Source organism: Meleagris gallopavo, chromosome 4, assembly GCF_000146605.3.
Source record: "Meleagris gallopavo isolate NT-WF06-2002-E0010 breed Aviagen turkey brand Nicholas breeding stock chromosome 4, Turkey_5.1, whole genome shotgun sequence".
In the NCBI taxonomy this organism is placed as follows: domain Eukaryota; kingdom Metazoa; phylum Chordata; class Aves; order Galliformes; family Phasianidae; genus Meleagris; species Meleagris gallopavo.
Window position 1 is genome coordinate 64,581,626 of NC_015014.2, and position 26,441 is coordinate 64,608,066.

At 52.3% G+C, this 26,441-nt stretch overlaps 1 protein-coding gene across 1 annotated transcript; it reads left to right on the forward strand.

The window, feature by feature from the left end:
• The first annotated feature begins 5,927 nt into the window (after nt 1-5,927).
• Nucleotides 5,928-26,084, forward strand: RAB11FIP5 (RAB11 family interacting protein 5). Its single transcript, XM_031553302.1, has 7 exons — nt 5,928-6,573; nt 7,917-8,356; nt 9,328-10,032; nt 10,529-10,584; nt 14,759-17,343; nt 21,476-21,659; nt 22,284-26,084. Exons 1-7 carry the CDS (start codon nt 6,500-6,502, stop codon nt 22,491-22,493), a joined length of 4,254 nt encoding a protein of 1,417 aa, XP_031409162.1. The 5' UTR covers nt 5,928-6,499; the 3' UTR covers nt 22,494-26,084.
• Nucleotides 26,085-26,441: the final 357 nt, after the last annotated feature.

The window sequence follows — 26,441 nt, forward strand, 5'->3', positions numbered from 1 at the left end:
GGGGGAGGGGGGGTCTGCGTGAGGCTGTCACGGGGAATTGGGGGTCGTGGAGTTATTGTGTGCCTCTGGAGATGGGAGATGTGGGGTCTGTAGGGCTGTCATAGGGAATAAGGTGTCGTTGGGTCTGTGTGGACCACAAGAAGGGGTTGGAGGTATTCAGGATCCTGTGGTTCTATGATGTTCTATAGGTTTCCGTGCCCTGGGAAGGTGTTTGTATGAGATGGGGCGTCGCAGGGTCCGTTCATTGGATATGAGAGGGAATGGGATGTTATGGAGTGCTTATGTAGCTCAGGTAGGATATGGTGTGTCTTGGGGTTCACGTGGGCCCTCATAAAGGTGTTATAGGAGACAGGGGTCTCTTCATATCCCAAGGAGGGGATTGCAGGAGTTGGGCTGTCGTGGGATCCACCTGGGCCCAAAAAGGGCACTTGTAGGAGGTGGGGGTGTCACAGGGTCCATGCGTGGTCCCTGAAGAGTGTAACAGGGAATATGGCATCGTGAGGTCCTTTTCTGCCCCAAAAAAGGAGATGAGGTGTTGTGGGATTCGTGTGGGCCTTCATAAGGCTGTCATAGGGTTTAAGATGTCATGAGGTCTCTTCATGCACCAAGAGGGGAATTGTAGGAGACGGGTTGCTATTGAGTCCGTGTATGGCCCCATAAGGGTGTTGTAAAGAGTAGGGTTCCATAGGGCCTCATTGTGCCCCAAAAAGGCATTTATAGGATATAGGGTGTCACGTGGGCCATAGAGCCCCAGTGGGTGTCATAGGGAATAAGATGTCACTGGGTCCATGTGAGATCTTTTCGTGCCTCCAGGAAGGGAGTTGCAAAAGATTGAGTATCATTGGGTCCATTTGGGCTCCTGGAAGGGAGATGAGGGGTCACAGGGTCCACTCATGGACCCGGAAGGGCCTCACAAGGAATAGGACATCACAGAGTCCTTGTGTGCTCCAAAAAGGAGATGGGTGTCACAGGGTTCATGTGGGCCCTCCTAAGGCTGTCATGAAGCCCATGTGTATCCCAAAAAATGCAAAAGGTGTAGGTGTTATAGGGTCCATGCATGGTCCCAGAAGTGTATCACAGGGAATGGGGCATCGTGGGGCCCTTGTGTGCTCCAATAGAGTGTCACAGAGAACAAGGCATCACGGGGACCCTCTGTACCCCAAAAAAGGCCCCGTGGGCTCTGTCCCCCCGTAATGCTGTGCCATGGGTTTGTGGACTGTGTGCTTTCCCCTGACTTTTTCCCATCTGCAACCCACTCTTCCCAGCCCCAAAATGGGAATTGAGGGGACAGCCCTGGGGGGAGAGGGGGGCTGTTCCCCCCAGCATTAATTTTGCTTTGATTTCTATTCACCCTGGCTGGAAAACAAACTCCAGATCTTCGGTTCTGCCCTAATGCAGAGCAGCACCGTGGCTCCCTGCAGCCAGGCTGTGCATGGAGAGTGGCTGCAGGGTTTTGGGATGTGAGGAGCTCCCAGGCTGCACCCCACATTGGCTCAGCTGGGATTTGGGCAGATATCCCCAAAAATGGACTCCTTGGGAATGCTGCAGCTTTGGGGCTGCAATGCTTCTGGGTTGGGTGCTAAAGGGGGGGGGGGGGTCTCTCATGCACCCCTTTGCTTGTAGGGCCTTGTCTGCATCCCTTGCTTGGAGGCACAAAGCTGCTGCCGGCTTGAATGCAGCCCAGAAAAGAGATGGAAAAAAATAATACAAAAATAGAGAAAGCAAGAAGGCAGGCCTTGGTAATCAGCGTGATGACCTTGCTCTCGTTTCACTGCTGATTTTTGTTTGGTGGAAACTTTGTCAGCAGTGCTTTTTCTTCGTGTTTTCAGCTCAGTGGAAAATGTGCCGTCCAACTTGGCTCCATGTCATGGAGCGAGGCTGGGTGCGTCTGGCAGCATTTATCAGCTGAATGGCATCATGTTTGTCTGGGAGGGGAAAAGTCAGCTCTTGGTTTTGCCTAAGAGGGCTCTCGTGGCCTTTTTGGGTGTCTCCTGGCCTTTTTTGGTATCCTTGGGCTTATCCCAAGCTGGAAAGCTTTGGGTTGGCAATGCGGCAGCAGCCGTGACTTGCAGTGTTTTTATTTTTAAGTCGTGGCTTTAACCCTGTTGAGCTTTTCCTGCGTTGGCTGTGGTGGTGTGGATTTTTGGCTGGTGGGTGCCTGCAGGTTGGGATGCTCTCCGAGGGGAGTAGTTGGGTTTTATCATTTGTATCCGCGTTTTGGACAAACAGATCCCCTCCAGCCCTTTCTCTGTGCCTGCCCTTATCCCTGGTACAGACATCCCACGTGGAAATGTCCCCCTTGAAGCAGCCTGAGCCAGGGGCACGCATCCTTGCTGCAGAACCTTTCCTCTGGGTGCCAACGTCTTTGGTCAAAGCCCTCGAGCCAATATAGGTCGGACCTTGCTGTGAGTTTGGAATGGATTTGGGGTGATGGAGGAGACCTCCATGGGGTCCATCACCCCTGTCCACGGTCTTGTGTGCTACTCATCAGATGGGGACCTTATGGCAACCCCACGTGGGGGCAAGGGACAGTCCCCAAATCCACACTGAGGCTCCATTGCAGTCTGTCCTCCCCCAGCTGTAGGTCCTGGCCTTGAAGAGGGTCTGGGAGGTGAGAAATGTGAAAGCGATGTCTTGGGTTGGCTGAGAGTAATAGGATCCGCTCAGGTGCGGCAGGCTGTGACGAAATCCTTGTTTTGGTTCTCTGAGGGATTGCTGCATCTTGGTGTGCGGCCACTTGGCCAATGCAGGAAGTGCTACGCTGTGTTGAAATGCCTCAGGGCGGTGGAAGGAGGGGGTTCGTGCCCCACTGCTCGGGTTGGGGTGCTACCCAGGCTGCCCCTTCTCACCCTGATTGGATTTAGAATCAGGGAGGCATGAAGGTTGGAGAAGACCTCTAAGATCTCCAAGCCCAACCCATCCCACCATGCCCACTGACCACATCCCTCAGTGCCACATCCCCACGGTTCTGGAACACCTCCAGGGACGGTGACCCTGCCATCTCCTTGGCAAGATTAGGAGCTTCATTGCCCTGTTCTGCTCTGGGCTGGATGTCCTTTGCCCACCTCCATTCCCACGCCCAGCCCTGCTCCAAGGTCCCTCTGTCCCCTGACAGCCAAAGAACTGCAGGCACATTCTCCTTCCTCCACTTTGAACTCATCTGTAGAGCTCTCCCTGGCTCCAGCAGTGGTTTTCCCTTTGCAGCTACAGGAAAAACCCATAGGAGGCCCCGAAAACACCATAAACCTTTGTCACCATCACTGAGTGCTCTGCTGGTGTGGGCTGTGGTCTGTGTACCACCGTTGCATGGGGTTTTCTTGGCAAGAGGAGTCCAAAAAGTCCTCAAATCCTTTCCTGCGCATTTCTGCTGAGTGCAAGCAGCTTTAAAACCCTTGCTGGTGTCTCTTGTTGCTCCCCATGTCTTGTTGGAGCCTACAGATACTTGCAAGCAACCATGAGGGTTAGCTTTCTCCAACAGGACTTTGCAGCAGGGATGTGGGGTTGGAGCCTGGGGTGCTTTGAGTTGCATGGTTCTCCCTGCCAGCCCTTTACAGCAAATCGTGCTCTTCTCTACACCCATTTCCACCTCCTGCTCAACCAGTGCAGCAGGGAAACCTGCCAAGCAGCCCTGTGCTGTCACCCATGCTTTGCATCCCACCAAGCTGGGCCTCGTTTTCTCCTTTTCTTTATGCATTTGAGGCAGGCAGAACAGGTCAGGGCATAGGGTGATCAAAGGGCATGATGGCTTTTTGGCTCATTTACTGCTTGGATTTGCAAACCGTGGGAGTTCTGGAGCATAAGCAGTTAACGAGGGCTCTGCTGTCTCTTGCTGTTATTCTCTCCTCTTCATTCATAAATGTTTCATGCTCCATTTTACAGCTCCTTGAATCTCCCTGCCCGTCCTCTTCCTAGGGTCAATGTGACACTGAGGGGTTGGTGGTTGGGGTTGGTGATCTTAGAGGTCTTCACCAACCTCAATGATTCCGTGATTCTGGTGGGGGAAAGGGGAAAACCCTTCATCTCATCTCTTTAAGTTGATTTGCAGTGAAGTTGCCCGTGGTTGTCCAGCTCTTCTCCAGCCCTTGAGCCTGCCTTGCTCCTGCCTTCCTCCCCTCCGTGCCACCCTGCACCCTGAGCCCACCGACACAGGGCTGGAGGGGCAGCTTTGAGGCCGCTTAGAGGACTGTTTATCAGGCTGAATTCAGTCTCCCGAGTTCCCTTCCTTCCTTCAGCCCATGTTTATTTTCAAGCTGTGCTTTGAGCAGCTCACAGGGATGGCCGTGCAGAGCAGCCTGTCCAAAACCAACACCAAAGGAACCGACGCAGCAGAAAAGCTTCCCGGCACCAGTGGGGGAAGCTGCATCAAAACATAAGGTCGGACTGCGAGCCCAGGAGCTGTGCTGTTTTCCACCCTTTGCTTCTCTTCTTGATACGGAGCTTCCTCCATGCCTCCATGCCGTTCCCCTTGTGGCCCCAATGGTGTCTTTTTCTGCAGACATCTGGGGTTTCCCTGGGTTCCTCTTCCTTACCTGCCCGTCCCTGGCTCTCTGTTGAAGTTGTCACTAATTAAAGACCTCTCATTAGCAGGGCTGAGCTTGTTGCAGGGTGATTCAGCAGTAAATGAGAGGCAGAGAGGCTTTGTCTGTCCCTTGCTCCGAGCTGCAGCTCAGGCAGGAGCGCTCCTGCTTCATTCCAGGTGAACCCCAGGTGCATCCCTAGAGGTGTGCCTTACTGAGAACCCCAGGAAGCGCTGTGCAGCCTGCTGCTAGCAAAGCACCGGGTCCAGTCTGGGAGAGGAACTGGGAAGGCATTGCTGGAGGTACCCAAGGGGATGGCGATGGGTTGGGAGCTTCGGCTCAGCGCGTGGTTTGGTGCTGATGGAGTCACAGGAGCGGGATGGGGATGCAGAAGGGAGAGGAGATGTGGGGCTCTGTGGGATCTCTTCTCCACAATCAGCTTTGCCTTTGCATTAAGGGACGGCTCCATGTCTCGTTGTCTCCTCTGCTCCCATTTCCACCCCAGGCTGTTTTTTCCCTTTGCTCAGCACTTTCTGCCAGCAGATGGGGGAGAAACGGGTGCCCTGCGGGGGCTTCGAGCCACGGCAGCGCTTTGCGCTCCGCTCCCATCGATCTCAGCAGCAGCAGCAGAAAATAGCACTGTGCTCCTGCTGCCTTTTGGCAGCTCTCCTTGTCTCTTGGTGGAGGTGAGTGGGAGGGCAGCAGAGCCTTTGCACAAGGAAGGGTTTTAGCCGTGCTGGATGGGAGGTGGGGACCCATGGGAGCACACAGGCGATGCTGATGGGCGTTTAGGGTTTGGCTTCTTGAGAGGCCAGCGGGGCCCCAACTGTTCCCCTTTGTGGGGCATCTGCATGGAGTTCTGCTTGTGATTTCCTCCCTCAGCCCTGTGCTGGGCAGGCTGCTGCCTCTTCCCACGCATGCCATGGGGGCTGGGTGTTCCCCATAGCCACTGGGGTGCCCGTTTTAATTTCACATAGAATTGTTAAGGTTGGAGAAGACCTCTGAGATCCCCAACCCATCCCACCATGCCCACTGACCCTCGGTGCCACAACCCCACAGTTCTGGAGCACCTCCAGAGATGGTGACCTCACCTCTCCTGGGCAGCTGTGCCATTGCCTGACCACTCTTTTGGACAGTAAATATTTCCTGATACCCAACCTGGCTCTCCCCTTGTGCAAACATGAAGCCATCACCTCCTTCTAGGGAGCTCTGAGGTCCTCTCTGTGCCTCCTATTCTCCAGACTGAGCCATCACAGCATGGGTTGGGTGGGGGACCTTGAAGCCCATCCAGTTCCAACCGTGGGCAGAGACTCCTCCCATGGACCAGGTGCCCAAAGCCCATCCAGCCTGGCTTTGATCCCCTCCGGGGATGGAGCACCCACATCTCCTCCTCCCCTCTGCAAATCTTGGAGGTCTTTTCCAACCATAATGATACTATGAAATCCCTCTTGGGGTGGGCGTAAGAGCAAACAAGCCCGTCAGCAGCTTGTGTTCTTCTTTAAACCCATCCCGATCCTGCTCTGGGTGCATTTGTACCTCCACTGGAATTGATTTAAATTAAAATAACAGCAGCCATGAGACGTGGAGAGACGTGATCCACCCAAACACTCATCTTCTGAACTTTGAGCCCTGCCTAAAAATAGCACATCTCCCTTTTTGGGGTGCAGTCCTGACCTGTTGGGTGCTGGGAACCCCACGCAGCTCCTTCATCCAGTGCCAGCCTGGGCAGAGGTTGTTCTGGAATGGACACTTTTAGGAGCAGAGCAGGTTTAGGACTCGTTCATTTGAAGGCATCATTACCGAGCAGCCAAATTAATTGTAATGACTGCAGTGTGGTAAGTGGGGGATGCTGCGAGCGTGTCCATGTGAGATGGGGTTTTACATCTCATCATCCTCAGATGCCTTTCCCTGTGTTAATTTATCCCAAGTTCTCCCTCTTTATTTTCCCCGTGGGGTGATGGTGTCAGATACAAAACCTGCTCATGAGGTTTTCTCCCATTCCAGGAGTCAGCCACAAATCTGCCTTTTCCTTATCTTCCTGCATTCCTGGAACCAGGTAATCTTTGAGGTCCCTTCCAACCCAAACCATGCTCTGATTTTTCAAGCCTAACGCTTTGGGTACTGAGAATTGTTCCCCATTTATGGGGGTGGACAGAATGGGCTATGGGAAGAGGTTCATTGGGGATTAAAGCCTGTGCCCAGCAAAGTCATGGGCGCTCCTCAGTGGCTCCTGAATGGGGAACTGAGGACGTGGTTTGGATTTCCTCCTCGTCCCTATGATTTCAGCAGGGTTACACCCGTCTCCAACGCTTCACATTTTCCTCCCCTTGTTTTTTCCTTTCTGGTGACTTTGCTTTTCTAAGCAAACTCTTTTAACAGCCTAAAACACGGCGGGGATTTTTAGTCGTTGGGAAATCAGTTGGAAATTATTAGAACACCTCTAAAAATGCCTTCCTGCTCCTGTTGTTGTTGCAAATCCCCAGGCTGGGTGTTGGGCCCATCGGAGCTGTCTCACCCCACTCTGCTCTGACGTTCTGGGAGGAAATCTTGGCTTAGACCAAGCAGGTCTTCATGTTTGGCAGCCGGCTGATAATTTACAGTGCTGTTATCTGGGGCCCCTCAGAGCTCATCCTGCCCTGGGAGGGGAAGGGTGCCGGGTCTGCAGTGCGAGGCGGTTATTTCAGGAAGAAATGCTTCCCTTCTGGCCCAGTGTTGTGCTGCCCCGTCTGAACGCGTTGCTGTGGGGAATTAGGGAAGTGGAATGTAGAAATGAGTTCCTCTGGGTGTTTCTTGTTTTCGTTTGCGCCATTTGTTTCAGCTAGCAACAGGCAACAGCCCTCTGCCATCCCACAGCACAGCTCTGTGCCTGGGTGTCCTTTGAATTGTGGATCCCTGGAGGTGCCCAAGGCCGTGGATGGGACCGTGGACAGCCTGATCTGGTGGGGGCATCCAGTCCATGGCAGGAGTGGGGCTGTGAGGCTTTGGGGTCCCTTCCAACCCAACCGTTGTGTGATTCTACGGTCCCTTGCCGTCACTGACCACTGGAATAGTTGTTTTAATGAGTACGTAGATTCATTAGGGTTGGAAATGACCTCTAAGTTCATCAAGTCCAATCATCAGTCCATCCCCACCAACTGTGTCCCTGAGTGCCACTTATCCACACCTCCAGGGATGCTGACTCCTCCACCTCCCTGAGCAGTCTGTTCCAATGGCTGAGAAGAAATTGTTTCCAATTTGAAATAAAATATTTCCTAATATCCAACCATTGAGCTCCTTGGCTGTGACAGTGCAGACTCCAATATGAGAGGATGGATTCTGACTCACCAGCTCTTAAACATTGCAAAACCCATCACAAAGCACTGATGGAGAGCCCTCTCCTCATCTTCTCTCTGTCTTAAGGTGGCACAAGCTGCACTCCAAGCCCGGCAAGAAGGAGAAGGAACGTGGTGAGATCCAGGTGAGCATCCAGTTCACACGCAACAACCTCACGGCCAGCATGTTCGACCTGTCCATGAAGGACAAACCACGGTCACCCTTCGGCAAGCTGAAGGACAAGATGAAGGGCAAGAAGAAGTACGACCTGGAGTCGGCTTCTGCCATCATCCCCAGCAGCGTGGGCGCGCTCGACATGGAGGATGATTACGACGTCGGTGGCAAGAAGTCCAAAGTGAAGGGCTTCTTCCTGAAGAACAAGCTGCGCAAGTCGTCCCTAACGCAGTCCAACACCTCGCTGGGATCCGACAGCACCATCTCATCAGCCAGCCTGGGCATGGCCACCAGCGGCCCCGAGGTAACCAGGTCCCCCAGCAGACACAGCAGTCTGTCCACGGAGCGCTCCGGTAAGAGGATGGTGGTGTTAATCCCATCCGTCTGACCTTTCTTTTCTTTTTTGAAGAGGTTGTGGGGGCTTTCTTGCAAATCCCTTAACTAATTGCTTACCTAAGAGGCAGTGTCCTACATGAACCCTCTGAGATCTGCCTGCCTGCCAAGAACGGGGGGAAAGCATCCAAGGTTTGGCTTTGAATGCCAAGGCTGCATGCAGACAGCCCTGCTTGGCTGCTTTGCGCCACCGTGGGGTGTAGGGGTAACTTGGGGCTGTTTCTCCTCTGCTCCACAAGAGCAGGTGGTAAAGAGCAGCTCCTTGTGCCTTATGAGCCGCCTCCGGCTCGGGGGCAGAGCTGGAGCAGGGGCAGAGGTGGAGCAGTGACCGCTTACTGGTGATTAAAGCAATCCCAGCTCTTGGCTCTGGCAGAGCGATGATTTGCAAACAAAAAAGGCTCTTGTCGGGAATTAATTCTCGCCGTCCCTTGAAAACAAAATCTATCATTACATGGTTTAATTGGCTGGAGACTGCCAATTCCCGGATGGGGCAGGAGTCCCAGGGTACTGAGCACTGGGATCTGCTGAACCTTCAGCAGGAGCAAGAATAGGGAGGAACGGGCACAGACCTTCCTTACTGCAGCACACACAGCAGCCCAAGGGCCTGTCTGTCGTTTTTGGATTCTTTTGGCCAGATCCCTGCATTCATTTTAGCTCTCAGACCCTCTCTGACAGTGGTTTTCATCTTACAAAGACCGCTTTCTGGATTCTGCAGAGGGAGGTGATGTGCTTGGGGAGATGTTGGCTTGTAGAGCCACGTGCTTTATGACCTGCGCTTTATCTCCCCGTTAACTTAATTACAGTTGAGTAGAGCCTGGGAGGGAAAAAGCTGGTGTAATTCTGCAGCTCTCATCAGTGTTTTTTAGTAGACGAAGCTTGCCGTGCCCGTTACACAGTTGGCCTCACCCAGCCTTGTGCTTTCTCCCTGCAGTGAAGGACTTTTTACCTTCTCCGAAGCTGACCCACAAGAGAGCACTCAGTGACGACGTCTCCCAGGTCAGCCCTGTCCTGGAGCCAAAATCAATCCTCAGCCTGAAGCCAAAGACAGATCCCGTGTCCCGCTCCTCCCTCTGCATCAATGGGAGCCATGTGTACAGTGATGAGCCCACCCCGAGGAGCCCTGTGCCCACCTCGCAGGGCTCCACGCCGCTGCCTGTCCCCAAAAGGCCGGAGGAGGGTTTTGGCTTCATCCCGATCCACACCGACCCCCACGAGGTGCCCTGGGGGGCCAGCAGCTTGGAGAGGACGCAGCAAAGGGACGAGATGAGATTCATCCCCTCTCCTCCCAGCTTGGTTTTGCAGGAAGAGCTCAAGGTGTCCACCAAAGCTGTGACCCTCAGCAACCACCTGGGCAGAGCCAGGATGGAAGAAAACAGCCGCCTGGAGAACAAGCCAACCCAGGTAGCAACACCCATGGTCTTCTCTGCAGAGGTGACAAAGGAGAAGCAACCTGAGGAAATAAGGAAGGAAGAGAAGAAAATAAAGGGCGGGCTCTTCCATAAGAGTGATGCGGGGAGCAGGGGCCAGGGGGAGAAAACTGGAGCCTCGCACGGCCCTGCAGCAGTGGGAGATGACAGGAGCAAGGCTGGCAGCTGGTTTGGTTCCAAGGAGCCCAAAGACTCCCCCAGAAACCCAGGTCAGTGAAATGGGGCTGTGGGCACCCAGCTGTTCTCCAGCTGCCTGGCCTCTGCACAGTGCTGCCCAGATGAGATGAGAGCAGGGGAAATGCCTCCTCGACCCTGCTCTTGTAAAAGGGAGGGTGCTTCTTCCTGGATCCTCCCAATCCCGCTGTGCTCATCCTTAACCATGGCTCGTGAAGGGGGAGAGGGAGAACACGAGGCTGTAAGAGCCAGCAGTCTGCCTGGATCCAGAAGGTTATTTTATTATAGGGGTTTCCTAATCTGGGCTGACTTTAACCTAATTTATTAAGCAGAAGGATTTTCATTCAGCCTAAGCCTTCTTTAATGAAGAGATCTTTCAGGCTTCTTCTACCTAATGGGATCCGTATGTGAGCTCTGCTGCTTGTGAAGTGCTCAGATGTGAGCCAACAGAGTCACTGTCTTCACCCACAAAGTTTCCGGGTCGTCAGCCCAAGGTTTGCTTAGGCTCTGTTTTTGGATGCCTCTTTGCAGGCTTCTCCATACAGTTCTTCTACCTTGTAAGGAGAAGCCTGGATGAGCCACCAGCTGTGAGTTTTGGTCATCAGGATAGGATTTTCTTTGAAACAATAGATTCTGGAAGGAAGAGATTCTCAGGGGATCCTTCTCGGATCTTCTTAAGCATCTGAATGGGCTTTAATTGCACTTGGCAATTTTAAGATGGGGAGTTATGAGTTGGAAGTGAAACGAGGGAGACTGAAATGAGACATTAGGAGAAGTCTGTAATGGGGAGCATTGTGCCCCAGCGCTGTGGGATTTGGTGTAGCAGTGGATGAGCACCTTTGGGCAGCACTGCAGAAGCTGTTGGCTCAGCTCTTGGCCCAGGCTGGGAGGTGGGTGCCCTTTAGTTCCTCTTTTTGGAACTTCCTTTCTTGATCATTCAATTCTGTGGGATTCTGTGACTTTTTAGGATCTTGTGGATCTTGAGCTTGTTCAAACCAGCGATTGCAACATCATTTCTCATTCTGATCACAAAGAACTCCTACTTCTTTTACTTCATTCTCCTTCTTTACACTGGGAGACCTCACAGACCGATTCAGCTCAAAGCTGTTGAAAGGTTGATTACATCTCGGTGGCTGAAATCTGTATTTCAATAATCAAATGCATATTCCCTCCCAAGCGTGCTGCTGAAAAGCCAGCAGCGCTTATCTGCTTATCATCTGGAGGAGAAGCAAGGCTGCTACTCATTTACCCGCATAACTTCTGGGTCTGAGGATGGATTAACCTTTGCTTTGTAGAGCAGAGCAGCTCCAAATTCATGGTGGGAGCGGGGGGCGGATGCTGTCTGCTCTTGGAGACCTGAATGAAAGGCTCCTTGGGTTTTGCTGTGCTTCAGGTGGCGTGGTCAAGAGTTGTGTGCAAGGAAGAAGCTCAGCAGGCTTATTTGAGGCAAGGCCTGGGGGGAAAACAATCGCTTTCCATGTCTTCAGGCTTTCCTACAATGTTATCAGAGCTCCGCAGGTCCCGCTTCCTCTGGCATGAATTGGGATGATAAAATGGGGCTGCATGTCATGCTTGGCAGGAGGCAAAAAAGAGCCTGTTTGCAGGTTAAAGCCCTTCCTAGGCTAAAGCCTTTTCCTTCTGTCACTGCTCTTAGGGGAGAAAAACATAAAACTGTTGCCCACTGTGGTTGTTGCTGGTCCTATGTGGCCAGCAGTGTGGCTGAAAACTAAAATCCATCTCGGGAGCCATTAGGGTTGCCCTTGCAAGGGTGAAGAATGGCTCTTACAGCACCTGTGCCTGCTCGTTGCATCTGCTCCCCACATCCTACCTCTGCTTCACACAGAATCACAGAATGGCTTGGATTGGAAGGGAACTCAAGGATCATCAAGCTCCAACCCTTCTACCACAGGCAGGGCCACCAACCTCCACATTTAATACCAAACCAGGCTGCCCAGGGCCTGGTCCCATCCAACCTGCCTTCTTTTTGTTATTGTTATTTCTATGGTTTGGGAGGCAAGTCCATATAAAGAAAGGTCTGTCCCCATCTTGTTCAGGATGAGGGACAGCTGCGTGCACGACAGATGTGAGGACAGATGGAAAACAAGGTGGTTCCTGCTAGGATAAGTGAACCTGACCTGTGTGTTTCCTATTGAAAAGCTCCATTTGCACATCACCTCCAGGCCCTTCCAGGCTCCCACTTCATACAAACAAGTCCTTGGTTGCATGCTGATCTCTTCTCAGCCCCTTTCTGCATAAATCCTGCCATGCTGGAGTCCCCCAGGCAGGACCCTATGTAGGATGCCCAAATTATCCATGGAAATCCTGGCCTGATGTCCTCCCTTCCACCTCTCCTAGGACGCAGGGGTGGGATTTTCCATCAGCCCCAGCTCTTCACCTCGCTGTGTTACGGATTCGATCCTCCCACATCAAACGGGCTGTTTCCAGGCGACTTTCCATCAGGCAGTTGCTCAGTAATATTTTCTATTTTATTTTATTTTTTCCCTTTTGTCATCATTCTGCTGGGAGGCTAAAATGCGCCTGTGAAGTGCTGCCAGCAAAATAAATGAGGGCAGGAAGGTACCCGCTATTTATTTTGGCTGGCGGAGCTACGTGCAGGGATCTGGGAAGAGGAGGAGGGTGAGTCAGCATTTCATTGCAGCAGAGATCTTCCATCTAAGCGGAGGTTTCCCTCTAGAGGAGCACAACGTCCTCAGCCCCTTTGCTGAGCACTTCCAGCATCCCTGGTGGAATGAAGCAGTGGGATTTGAGGGGGGTGGGTTTGTGGGGGGAAGGCAGGAGTGCTAAACAGGAGGGGATGCTCACCCCGAGGACAAAGGTGGGGTGGTGACACTGCGGTTGGTGCTTGGAGAATCAAGCCAGGTGATAAAAATAAAGAGGGAAGTGAGCTCTGTTTTTGTGCCTTCAGCCTGGCATCTTACAGGATGGTGTCACTGCCAACATAGAGGTGCTGCGATTCTCCCGCACCACATCCAGAGGCTGCGTCCCTTCTGCTTTGCTTCCTCCAGCTAGGGATGGATGCTCACACCTCTTGTTCCCCCAGGCACAGCACAGCCTGCTTTGCTGGGTGCTGCCATCCGTGTGTAGGCTGGGGGACAGCTGGAGGCTGCCAAATGGGACGTCCCCATGTACCAATGGGCCCAGCGTGGGCTTGGAGAGAATGTGGAGCTCCACCTGTGCAGGTGGGGATCTGGTGGGCTAGGGTAGGAATTTCTCCAGCCAGACTTCTGGCAGCTGTCAAGGTTGTTAGCGGTGAGCACTCATTAGGAGCCTCAAGCTGATTAATGCTCTGTAGCGACTTAATGCTAGAAGCCAGCAGAGCTGCTTGGATCAGCTCTGGGTTGCTCTTTCTAAACGCTGCTTAAGCAGAATGATGGATGAGGGTTCTTAATCTGGACTAAACCATTAATGTGAGTGCGAGCAAGGAGCAAACAGGAGTAGGTCAGGATTGTGTGCTGCCCAGTATCACCTCAAGGTCTTGTTTGTGGCTTAGGGTCTACATAACAAATTCCTAAACTGGGGCAGCAGCTTCAAAAATCACTGAGAGTGTCATAGGAAAGATGGAAAGGCTGGAGTTGGTTTGTTGCATACCAACAGACAAATGCCCTTCAAATTCTCTGAGCACAAAACTGACACAGCTGTACATGGATGATGGTGATTGTTAATGTTTGCCTCAAGGTGGCATTTTTGTACTTTAAAATACTTTAAAAATCTTTTTGTGACAAAACCATCTGTAATAACAAGCAAAAATAGTCCGTGCAGCTTTGCCATTGGCCGTGATCTTCTGGTGCTGCCTGTGATCCCTTCCAACTTGGGTCAAGCAGGCTGGAGCCTGAGGGCTGCTCATTCCCTGTAGGTGTTGGCAAAGCAATTGCTTTATTTGTTCTGAGTTCAGCTTTGATTAGCCAGCACTGGGCATATCGGTGTCTGCATTTCTCCAAGCTAAAGTGGGGTCTCTCTGAAGCCCCGCCACTAAGTGAAGCACGATGCAAAGCTGGCAGGGGTAAGTCATGGGGAGGAGGTTCAGGGGGAGGGAATGCTACTGCTGGAGCTGGGTATTAGGGAAAGGGTCTGACCCAGACAGTGGTGGGCATGGCTGGAGCTCAGGGAACGTTGGGATACTGCTCTCAGCCATAGGGTTTGGGTGGTGCTCTGTGCAGCCAGGGGTTGGTGGTCCTTGTGGGTCCCTTCCAAACTGCTTATTGTATGGTAAGATGACCAGCCCTGGCCTGGCAATGGGCATTGGCAGAGGAGGTCCCAAAAGAAGGACAGGTAAATGTGGTCCCTCTTGGAAAAGCAGCAGAGGACCGGCAGCCCAGCCTGGGGCAAGGTGAGGAGATATCTGCAGGAGGGGGCTGATATCCAGAGTGGAGATGTGCCGAATCCCTCCCTTCTTGGGTCACGCGAGGGATTTGGATGGCCACTGCTGTGCTGATGAGCCCAGCACGTGGTGTGACACTGGGGAAGGCTCACTCTCGGGTGTTCTTACCCCAGCTGCTCCTCATGTGCAGGGAAACTCATAGAACTGAACCAAGTCTTTGGGCTGCAGGAGGTAGAGAAACCTCTCAGACTCCTGAGGCTTAGGGCTTGCTAAGGCAGAAAGGGGAAATTTGGAGGACAGTTGGAGAAGGGCTGCCCTTTCCTTTTCGTAGTGCATGCCCTTTCCATGCATTGACTCCATAATCATTGCTCTGCCTAACAAGAGAGACAAGTATGTATTGGATCATTGCATTGCTTTGAATCAAAGCGTTTGTGGTGTGTGTGGTGTATGCTTACAGCACTGTCACAGCATTAACCAGGAGGACTGTTTTGTCTTCCCTCCACAGCCTGGAAGTGTCTCCTCAGGTAGAAACCAGCTCAGATGCTCCTTCTCATTTTCCTCCCTGCTCCCCTGCCCGGTTCCCTGCTGCTGCTGTAGCCCATCTTGCTCGCATGCTGAGCCCTAACCTCCCTCCTGCTACCGGAGACAGTCAGCCCGGATGCTTGTCCCCTACCAACCCATTCCTCAACTCCCTGCAGAGCAATCCCTTCTTTGAGGACCTCCTCGCTGACCAGGTACTAAATTCTCCTTCACCTACTCACTTTTTCTCTAGTTTCCCGTCTGAGCCGCATGCTTCAACAGAGGTCGCTGGGAGCTTGTGTTCCTCTGAGGATTGCAGTCCCTCTGCCTCCCTAAGACTTAAAGATCCGGAGGGAGAATCTCCAGCCAAAAGCGTTGGTGTCCCCGTGCCCGAAACCACTCCTCCGTCCCATGCAGACCCTCCTCCAGATGAGGAACCCGCTGCCTCTCCTCCTCCCCTCTCAGAGTGGGATGAGACCTTCGATGCCTTTGCCACCAGCAGGCTCAGACCAGACCCAAAGAAGGAGGACTTCTTTGCTTCGGTGGCGGCGGAGGGCATGGCTTTCATCGACGATCCCGATGCCGCCAGCCCCACAGAACGGTCAGCTGAGCCCGATCCTGAGGAGGGGACAAAGGGCTTTGAAAAGGCCGAGCCACAAATCAGCAGCGAAATGCCCCCAGTGCTGCGGTCTTGGACGAATTTCTCTGGTTTGGATGTTGGGGCAAACCTGGTGAGCACAACCCAGGAAGCGACTGTGATAGAGGATGTGCTGAGCCCCGTGTCCGCAGGGTCGGCAGCGAGGAGGAGGAAGAGCAGCACGCCGATGGTTTGGGCCACCTCATTGTCGTCTGGAAATCCAGGGGAAAAGGAGGCTTCCACCCTGCTGAGTGCTGATAATTGTGCCGGGGAGGAACGGGACAGTAATGAGGATGAAACCTCAAGTGTAGGGGAGAATGGCTGGATGACCATTGCCACCGAAACTGCGCCCGATCCTTCTGAGAGCACCCAGAGCATTGGCCAGGGGAGCGTGTTTGTGCAGCGGTCCTTCCATGGTGAGGGCACCTTTGAAACAAAAAGTACTCCTCATGTCCTTCCCCGAAGCACCTTCAGCTCTGAAAACACAGCAGAAACACTACCGGGCAGCAATGTGGCTGCTGTACCCCCACGGGTGCTGCAGGACATGGCAGCAGGGTGCTTCCCCGTGGCTCCGGACATGGGGAAGGAGCTGCAGGATGATGGCGGGGAGATGTTTGACATCAGGAGCTCGGTGTACCGGTTGCAGGCCAGCATGCGGTTGGAGGCTGGCGAGGGCCATGTGAAGATGGGCTCTGATGCTGTCCTCACAATGTGGACGGGTGTGCGAGGGAAGGAGGAGGTCATGCCACCTCCCAAACCTCCGCGGTGGTTTGCGGCCGTGTGTGGCAGAGGGGAGGATGAGAACAATGCTAGTGATGCAACGGCAAGGCAGCGAGGTGGGGAGGAGCAGCAGGAAGGTGAGGAGGGCATGGAGCAACCACAGAGCCATCCGAGCGGTGACACGGCTGTCCCAGCACCTCACACAGCTGTGCATGAGGATGCTGCTGACGTGGAGGCTGGAGGGGACACCTCCCTGGGAGAAGAGCCACCGGAGATGAACGGGACGGATGCAGCCGAACACTTTGAGACCTGCCCCTCCAGGTTCTCCGTGGATGAGCTCACCCCGTCGGGTGCTGCAGGGAGCTGGAGTCAGCCGGCTTTGTCTCCTGTGTCACAGCTCAGCCTCAGCGCAGAGCCATCAATAGCCCGAGAGCAGGAGGAATGCCCTGAGGAGCTCGGTGTGTCAGCACCAGACCTGTCCCCCAGGCCGGACTCAGGCCAACCCGAGAACTTCTGGACGGCATTGGAGGAGCAGGAGGCATTGGGCCGCCCTCACAGGTTAGCGCCGGAGCAGGACCAGGGTGAGGGGCCAGCGGTGGGCTGTCCCCATCAGGCAGAGCAGGGCTGGCCGCCTGCAGGGATAGACTTCAAGAAGGCGGAATTTTGGAAGCCAGGTAGAACGGAGGAGAGGAGCGAGCAGGATGCTGCAAGCCCGGGCAATCCTTTTGCTCTGGCAGTCAGCCCTATTGCCCCCGCAAATCCCTTTCTGGAAAAGCCAACAGGCGCCCTTCCCATCCAGGCTGTGATGCCTGAAAGGTTCGTTCAGGGCTTCAGCTCCCCCGAGCTCTATGGGGAAGCCCTTCAACAAGGCTTCCAGCCCACTAACCCCCCAAGAGACCCGCTAGGCAATCCTTCCCTGCATGACAGCCAGCCCTTGGCCTTCTCCACCCCTTTCCCCGTGGCTGTGACTAACCCCGAGCAGTTTGATTTCCCCTCCCCTGCCGCGACCAGCCATGCCGCAGCCCAGCCCTGCCCTTTGCCGCAGTCCGGTGACACACAAGCTTCAGCACTCGTGGTTTTGCCCAGGGAGACACAGCCAGCTGAGAAGCCCTTTTTCCAGCAGACGACCAGGTGAGCGCTCCGGGGAAGGTGTGAAGGGTGTATATTTGGTAGAGGCTTAACCCTGTCTCCCTTCTGCTCTGATCAGGGACCTCAGCTCTGGCCGTGCTGGCTCTGAGGAGGATGCTCTGCACTGTGCCGAAGGTCCTCTCCTCACCTTCCCATGCTGAATGGTAACTGTGCTCCCTGAGAGTCCTGCCTGGGCAGCTGGAAGCCTTGGCTCTCTTGGATCACAGTGGGGAACAGCCACTGGTGTCCCCTCTTGCTCTAAAAGGTTTGACACATCCAAGATCTGCCCCAGGGAGAACCCAGCCGCAACAAAATTGCATCCAGTGCTAAATTTTGGCTGCATCATCTTCCCTGTGCTTGCAAAATGGGTGCCTCTTCCATGGCTGCCAGGAGAGCTTACAGCTGTTAATGTTCTCGTGAGTCCCCTCATGGCATGTGCACAGCTATTCTCCTTCCCTTTTCATTAATTCAGCTTTGGTTTGTTTCTTTTTTTCTTTTCTTTTTTTTTTTCCAACAACCACCAGGTACTAAAAACTTTCTTCTCTCTGTAGCCAAAAATAAAAAAACAGAGATTTCACCAGGGCGATGTCAAAATGCCGTTTTCCATTCCCTTCTGCCAAGGTACCCCTGGGACTTCACCTCCAGGGTGATGGGAAGGAAATGTTATGGTGGTGGGTCAGAAGAAAGAAAGGTTTATTTCCTCTTCCCAGGTCTGACTTTTGCTGTAGGAATGCAGTGAAGCAAAGATGCAGTGTTTAGGGCATGGCGTGTGGTAGCTCCGTGTACTCTGATTCCTTTTATTGAGTCAGGTTTTTAAATCTTTCTTAACTGGGTTATTCATTCTCTGACAGATAACCTTGGTCAAAATCTGCAGATAGCCAGATCATTGTTAATGTTTCATGGAAAGAGAAGTGTCCTGCTATCCCAAAGGGTAAAATTAGGCAATGAGCAAAGTGTAATCCCAGGATTCTCTGTCAGTATATCATAGAATCATTAAAGGTTGGAAAAGACCTCTAGGATGACCATGTCCAACTGTCAGCCAGTCACCACCATGCCTACTTTTGGACTGTGCATCCACCCAAAGCCTGGCTGGCTTGTGGGAAGGAAGTGGGCTTGGATCTAAGAGCTGGTCATCATGTGAGTGCTGGCCTTTGTCATGTTATATGTCTGAGAAGTCCTGGAACGTCTCTGCTCTGGTTCCTTTACCTGTGAAAATGTGGTTGCTTTGGATACGTGCTGCTGGGACTCAAGAACCTTTGAAGAGTTACTGTTGTATCTGTGGAAGATGCTGAATCATGAAATCATAGGATCCCTAAGGTTGGAAAAGGCCTCTAAGATCCCAAGTCCAACCCCAGTCCATCCCACCATGCCCATAACCACGTCCCTCAGTGACATCCCCACGGTTCTGGGACACCTCCAGGGATGGTGACCCCCCACTTGCTCCCTGTGCAGCTGTGCCAGTGCCTGACCGCTCTTTTGGAGAAGGTATTTTTCCGAATATCCAACCTGAGCCTCTTGGGGAGGTGCCAGTAATTGTCATGGGGGCGTAGAGGCAATGTGAAGAGGAAAGGGACCTGGGGGTGTTCGTTGATGCTTGGCTGAACATGAGCCAACAGTGTGCCCAGGTGGCCAAGAGGGCCAACGGCATCCTGGCCTGTGTTATAAATAGTGTGGCCAGCAGGAGCAGGGAGGTGATCATCCCCCATACTCAGCACTGGTGAGGCCACACCTTGAGTGTTGTGTTCAGTTTTGGGTCCCTCACTACAAAAAAAGACATTGAGGCCCTGGAACGTGTCCAGAGGAGGGCAGCAAAACTGGTGAGGGGTCTGGAGCACAAGTCTTAAGAGGAGCAGCTGAGGGAGCTGGGATTGTTCAGTGTGGAGAAGAGGAGGCTCAGGGGAGACCTCACTGCACTCTACAACTTTCTGAAGGGAGATTGTGATGAGGAGGGGTTTGGCCTCTGCTGCCAGGCAACAAACAGGACCTGAGGAAATGGCCGCAAGTTGTACCAGAGGAGGTTTAGGTTGGACAGAAGGAAGAACTTTTTCTCTCAGAGGGTGGTCAGGTACTGGAATGGCTGCCCAGGGAAGTGGTGGAGTCGCCGTCCCTGGCAGTGCTCGAGGCGTCTGGATGAGGAGTTGTGATTATGGATTAGTGCTTGTGGTAGCAGTGGTGATGGGAGGACAGTTGGACTAGATGATCTTGTAGGTCATTTCCAACCTTGTGATTCTGTGTGGAAGGGCCATTTCTTTGTTCCCCGTGGTGGCACTTTCCTAGATGCATCTCCTACTAGAACAGCCAGTGGCATGTAGAAAAAGATTTGGTATAAAAGAAGTGGAAGGAAAAAAGGAAGGCTTCAAACCTAGAGCGGGCTTAAAGGTTTAGCTGGGACAGAAGTGTTGTTCTCCCCCATTAGATAAAGGGGGAGCTGGTGTGTGATGAACTGTGGTAGGTTTTTGTGACGGGGTTGGGAGCATTGCTGGTACTGAGGTCGTATCACTGCTATGCAGAGTGAGAAGGCAACGGAATTGTCTTCGTCTCAAAATGAGGTTTTAGGTGAAATCGTGTGCCAGTCTTTGCAATGTGAATGTAGTTCTTGTGGAGAGCTCAGTGCTCAGAGAGTGGTTTGCCACATCCAGAAATAGATTTGGGAAGGGAGCTGCTGCTCCCAGTTCATCCCCTTTCCTTCTGTAAGGCCTTTCTGCAAGCAGGGCTGGCCCCCAGGTGCTGCGTGCTGCATCTGCTCTGCATTTGCCCTTTGTTGCCTTGCTGTCTGTGAGAAGCATTTTAATAGGAAGATAAGAGGACTTAATTCCTAAGCTGCTGTAGGGAAATTCCCCCCTGATTATTACTACACTCAGCAGTGCGACCTTGGGAGCATCACTGGGAGCGGTGCTGCAACACAGCAAGGTTTGCTCAGGAGATGGGTGGAAGGAGAAATGCCAGGGCTGTGCCTCCTTCATCTGGAGATGTTTCATCTCAAAGGCATGAATTTTCATTGTAGATCTACGGTCACTTGGAGGCGCAGTGGTGGATTGAGCAGTCTGTTGGTGTGAGCGATTAATTCTGCTTTCCAGTTGGCATCCATCAGCTGGTGGATGGAAGGAGGTCCGGTGTCTCAGCGGATCCATCTGGGCTTTGTCTGTGCATCTGGACGCCCCCTACACAGGGTGTTGGAGCTAGTTGGTGTTACTGCTGTCCTCTCTGAGAAGGGAAGCAGGAGAGGCATTGTTGTGGTTGAAGACTGCTTTAGATGTGAAGAAAACTTCTCCCTGTCAGCATCATGTGGAGGTTGCACATCTTCATCTGTCACTGCTAGCAAGGCACAAGGATGCCAGCCTTGGGGACTTGGGCCATTCAGCTGATGCCATATGCAGTGCTTCTGCCTCTGTCCAGCCACACCTGTCAGCTTGGAGTGGGGCTGAGAGCCACTGCTCTGCTTTAGGAACTCCAATACACTGCAGACACATGGTTACAGCACAAGCTGGGCTTGAGAGAGATCTGTCAGCCTGGCTGGCAGGTCATGGATCAACTGTGAGTGTTCTTCCTTCCACTGATTCCTGAAGTCCTTGTGTGTGAATAGAGGCTGTGCTTGCCTTTTTTTCTTCAGTGTTGAGCTCCTGTGAGCACAACATCTCTTTCTCCTGCAGTGGTTTTGCATGAGAAGCCTTCACAGGGTGCCCGCTGCACCTGAGGAGTGTCGAGGCTTCATGGAGATCTTGATGGCATTTTAAGGTCTTTCAGCACAGCATGTAGGTCTTGCAGGAAGGTAGCATCAGGTCACTTCTCTTTCCATCATGCTGAAAAGCACTCCTGGCAGCCAGGAGTTTCGACCCACGGCACTCTGAGTGTGACCTGAGCAACACAGCATGTGCATGGGGCCTTTTTGAGCCCCTTGGACATGTGCTTGGCTGAGGTACTGTGACTGTGCAGATCCCATCTCTGGCTGGTTACAGTGCAAGGCGTTGTCTCTTCTCTCTGTGGAGAAAGCAGTCTTCGAGCAGTGCAAACACAATTTAACTACGTGAAGCAGACTAAATTTGATAAGTGGGTCCCAAACCCCTAGAAACCATAGGGACAGCCAATTGCTTTAAAGCTTAGCAGGGCATTAATTATCCAAACTTGTTCTCCTCAGTCCTCACCCGGTGAAACCCATCAGTGCTGCAGTGCAGGAGGTCTCCAGTGAGAAGAAGCAGCAGAACAAATCCAGCCTGACCGCAGCGCTGAGCAATGGCCTGGAGAAGCTGAAAACAGTCACCACAGGCAGCGTTCAGCCTGTGGCCCCCTCGTCACACCTGGAGAAAACAGACCCAAAGAAGGTAATGGTTGGAACCAAGTGCTGGGGTGAGGGCTGGCTTCCCACCTGCTCGTGAGGTTGGAGGTGGAGAAAAATCGTGTTGGAGGATGTGGGATGGGGTCTTGCTATAGGATGACCAAACTCCCCAGGGCTTTCATCCTGAGGGATCGTTTAGCTCTTAATTCCATTCTCTCCCGGTCATCCTGGCTGGAGGACTGGGTAAGCAGCTAATGGCAGGTCTCATTACGGCAGGCCAATGGGTTCTGCTGTCTCTGTGCCTTTAGCTTTAAGCTGTTGATGTTTGATGAAATGGTCTTTGGGGAAACCCTGTTTATTAATCTACTTTGTGGGAGGGCTCTGTGGTCACCTCTGGCTCCATGGAGTGCATCCAGGCTGCAGAGGCTGCATATGTGGACAGTTGTTCCCTCTCCCATGTTTTTGTGCAACCAAGTGGCCATGTGGGAAAGCTGCTTTGTAATGCAGGATGTCCTAGGTTTATCAGGTGGGATTTGGAGGCGACAGATGCAGTAAACACTGAATACTTTGGTATTTGGTGTTTTGCTGCACCTTGCAAACACTAAAGGGAGTAAAGGGAGCAGTGCTTTTCATTCGACTTGCTGAATGTTCTCCTTGGTTTCCGCTGCAGGATCCCAATGTGTTGGACCAATCAGCCAAGTATTATCATTTGACCCATGATGAACTCATCCAGCTCCTACTGCAGAAGGAGAAGGAGCTGAGTAAGAAGGAGGAGCACATCCAGGAACTGGAGAATTACATTGACCAGCTGCTGGTGCGCATCATGGAGCAGTCTCCCACGCTCCTCCAGATCCCGCTGGGGGAAGCCAAGACCAAGTAACCTCCTGGCAGAGACCAGCATCACTTGCCTAAAGCACTTCCAGTAAACACGCTGCAAGCATCCCTGCACTCCCCCCTCCTCTTACAGAGGGCTTCTCCAGTGGCTTCTGTTCGCAGAGTTTAGCAGGAATGGTTATCTGCTCCTTCCCAACCTAAGCTTATTTCAGCTCTGGCTCCAGGGAACTGTAGGGTGGTGGGCTGTCATCCACCCTATGGGGAGGAGCAGAGCCTTCCTCAGGAGGCAGATGCTTCCTGATGTTCCTGTCATAACCAAGTAGCATCTTCTCAGGCACTCATCCTACCAATGCTTTAAGTGGTCCATGAACATTTGGGAGCTGGAAACCAGCCACCTCACCCTTGTCTTCATCCTGCTACTGCTGCTCTTCTGCCTAGACTCTTCCACAGGCTCTTCTCTGAAATGGTGTGCTCTGGCTGATGGACAGCGTTAAACTGGCTGACAAAATTGGGGATGCCTAAACTCAGTAAGAGTCTACCAGCATGTTACTGTCCAGTAAGTCTGCTCAGCAGGGCAGCTGGGGAAGGGGCTGCTGCTGGATGCCTCATTTCCCTTCCTGCCCCGTATGTTGTACCCACAAAGGAAGGCTCTGAACAGCTCCTCTTTGTGTCAGTACCTGGTTCAGCAAGAGGCAGTACACAAAGCCACAGTGCTGCAGTCAGGGGCTGCAAAGACTCAAGCCAACATCACTGCCTGATTGTGAGCTGTGCTGGTTCCTTCTCTGCGTGCATGGTTGTGATGCTGCCTTACAGACCCAGCCCAAAACTGAACTCGTAGAGAAGGGCCAGTGATGGTTTGTGCACCATCAGTGCTGCAGGAGATCTTGCATGGCACCCAACCCATCACCAGGTGGGCTGTGCCAGGAATACTCCTGTATGCAGAAACCACAGCTGGATTTTCTGATCAGTATTACATTTCCTCTTTTCTGCATCTGCAAGAATTGCTTTCCACTGGCAGCCCCCTATAATTGACTTTGTGTTGTCATTATCAATGCAACAAGGAAAACGCCATACAGACCGAAGCTAGTGTGCAAAGAAAGATGTCTGGCTGCCCAGCCACCTCTATGCATGATGTCCCGTTAGGTCAGACATCCACCAAACACATGCAAACCACATTCTGTGAAAGCTAGCAATCCAGTAATTAACGTGGATCACTTTCAAGTCAGTATTAGTGCCAGAACAGCTAGAATTGTATCACACCTCCACGCCAGCATCAGGTCTCTGGCAGCTTGGGCCCACCCCTAGAAATGCTAGGCCAGCTCTCTCAGGACTTGAATGCTTCTTGCTAACTTGGAGTGACTGTATGAAGGCCTCTGTGTTGCTTGATGTGATAGATGGTGTTGGTGTGGGGTTGGTGAGTGGTGCTCCCGGCCACATCGCAGTACAGCGCAGCTTCTGGTTTGGAGGTGCTGGGGAAGGGCACAAAACCTCTCCTTTTGTCAAGTATTTTACCTAGAAGGTGCCCATGCAGACAGAGGGTCAGCTGGTGTGGGACTTGAGCTGTCTCAGCATGTAGGGCGTCTTCTTTTTGCTGCAGATATCCAAAAGTTACTGGATTTTTTTTAAACCTTTGTATTCTTTTCTCCTTCCTTACTTCAGCATATGCCATGACTGAAAAATTGTGCCTTTTGCAATAGAACAGTGGCAGTTCCCTATGAGAAAAGGCTCTGAAATTCGATTCTCAGCTGACTAACACAGCTTGGCCAGCTTTCTGTTCTGCTTGCCTGCTAATTTGAACTAGGTGAGTCTATGTTTTAAAGCAGTCAGCAGAGCCTTCCCATCCCTGTGGGCAATTTGTTTTGGTCTTTGACAGAAGTGCTGCATGAACCACTCCGTGATATGGCAGATGTAGATAGATGTAGATAGAGGAGGTGATAATGAGGGAAGGTGTGGCAGATATTACAAGACCAGTTGCAGCTGGATAAAGGCACTATTGGGTCACACTCAAAGCCTGAGGCTGACAGAAGTAAGAGGTATCAGCTTAAAAGGAGATTTGGCATCTCTGCTAGTGACAATATTTGGTCATGTCTAGCTTGCAGACTGTTGTAATAACAGGAGGATTTGTTATCCTGGAAGATAGCAGCCATGAGCCATTAGCTCCTACCTGTGCTTGTCCCTAATAGGGAGCTAATTGGGGTTTTGCACCTCGCTACCTGCATCTTTATGTTTCTCCTCCCTCCGTATGTCTCAGATGAAAGGAACTTCAATTTCTGGTGTAAGATGTGAGTCCTGCAGTGGCCATCCTGGCTCGCTGTTGCCTGACAATCAGCTGTTTCCTTGGGTTTCTCCCATCAGTGACAGGCATTACAGGTGCTCCCCACACACAAGTGCCAGTGCTTTTAGCTCAATACACCTCCTCCTCGTCTCTCCTCCTCCTCTTCTATTGCATCTAACCGCCTCCATATGCCCCTCTCTGCCTTAGGCGGCTCTGCCTCTTCTCCCAAAGCTTGAATGTTTTGCACTTTATATATTCAAGTTGATCTCAGAGCTCCAGAGGGCCGTGTCTGGGCCCCTTCAGCAATACGTGCTTCCTTCTGCCACCTGCGGCTCACGGGGCTATGGAGAGAAGCAAGTGGTGGGGACAGCCAAGGCTGCCGTCACCTTTCATGTCTGTCAGAGCATTTGGAAGTCCAGAGGTACTTACAGACGATGCTCATGTTTAGGAGAAGGCATCTGAAAAGTGCTTTTGTCTTTTCTTTGTTTCTCAACCTCAGTATTCTGAGAACGTTCCTCTCCCCACCCTCCCCAGTTTTTATTCTCTGCATTAAAGCAAGCATTTTACACCACTAACAATGCTGTAGCCAGAGCGTGTAACCAGAGGACCTCGCTGCTTTGAAGAATAACCGGGGGAAATGTTGTCAAGTTACGTTCCAAATCCATGTTTAGTGATTATCTTCCAAAGGGAGGTGAGCAGCACTGCTTTCTGTGCAGGGCAATACCCAGAGCTGCGCTGCTCCGTGCGGAATGAGCAGACAGACGGACGTGAAGGAAGCTGCCTGGGCCAGCAGCAGCTTTTGGTGATTCTGTTTTAAACACAGCCACAGCAATAATTCTGTCTTTTGCCTTTTGCACCCTTATCTGTCCTTCTCTTTCCACATTCAGACTGTTTGATGGGTTTTCTGCAGGGCGCTGTTGCTCTCATCTGCTCTGCTTTTGTTGTCAGCCCACAGCTGGCTTTCTTGCTGTTAAAGAACTGTGGCCAAGTGATTGATTTTTGTCTTTGTTGCCTCTTCTGTCCCAAAATGATGGGACAGAAGAGCAGCTGAGGTATATCCTTAAACTGGAACAAACCTGAAGGGATGTGGATGCCGAAGTGTGATGTAGACCCAGCCATATGCCTTGTCTGTGAAGGAACAGCTGCGTTCTGTGTCATAAACGTGGGGTGGAAAACCACCCCAAAATCAGAGAGCTCAGTGTTGGGGGTTTTGGAGTTGTTGATTCCCTGTACTTTGTGTACGCGGGAGGTGGGTTCTGTGTGTTTCATGTTTTAATAGTTTGCAACTAATGTTTATAAAGAGAGCTTGTTATTTACATTTTAAGCACTTTAAAAAAAAAAAATAAAAGTTGTTCAAGCTGTTCCTAGATACTTCTGATTTATTGACAACAGCGTCTGTGCTGATAGCACTTGGACAGTGAGTGACATTTATCTGTTTATTTTCTGAAGGAGGATGACGGTGCCCAACTTCTCCATGCTGATACATATCATTATTAGTCCCAATGCACCCGCTGCCACGCGGGGGCTCTGGGGGGTGTTGTTGCTGCAGGATTAGCTCGAGTTCATCCCTGAATGTTGCCTCTGCGTGAGCTGAGGGGTGTGAGCGCCTGCAAGCTTTCTTGCGTGTGCCACAGAGCTGCCCCGGGGGTTCAGGTCTGCAGCTCCATTGTTCGCTCCTGGCTTGGCCCTATGGTATTGTGAGCGGAAAAGTTGTGATTG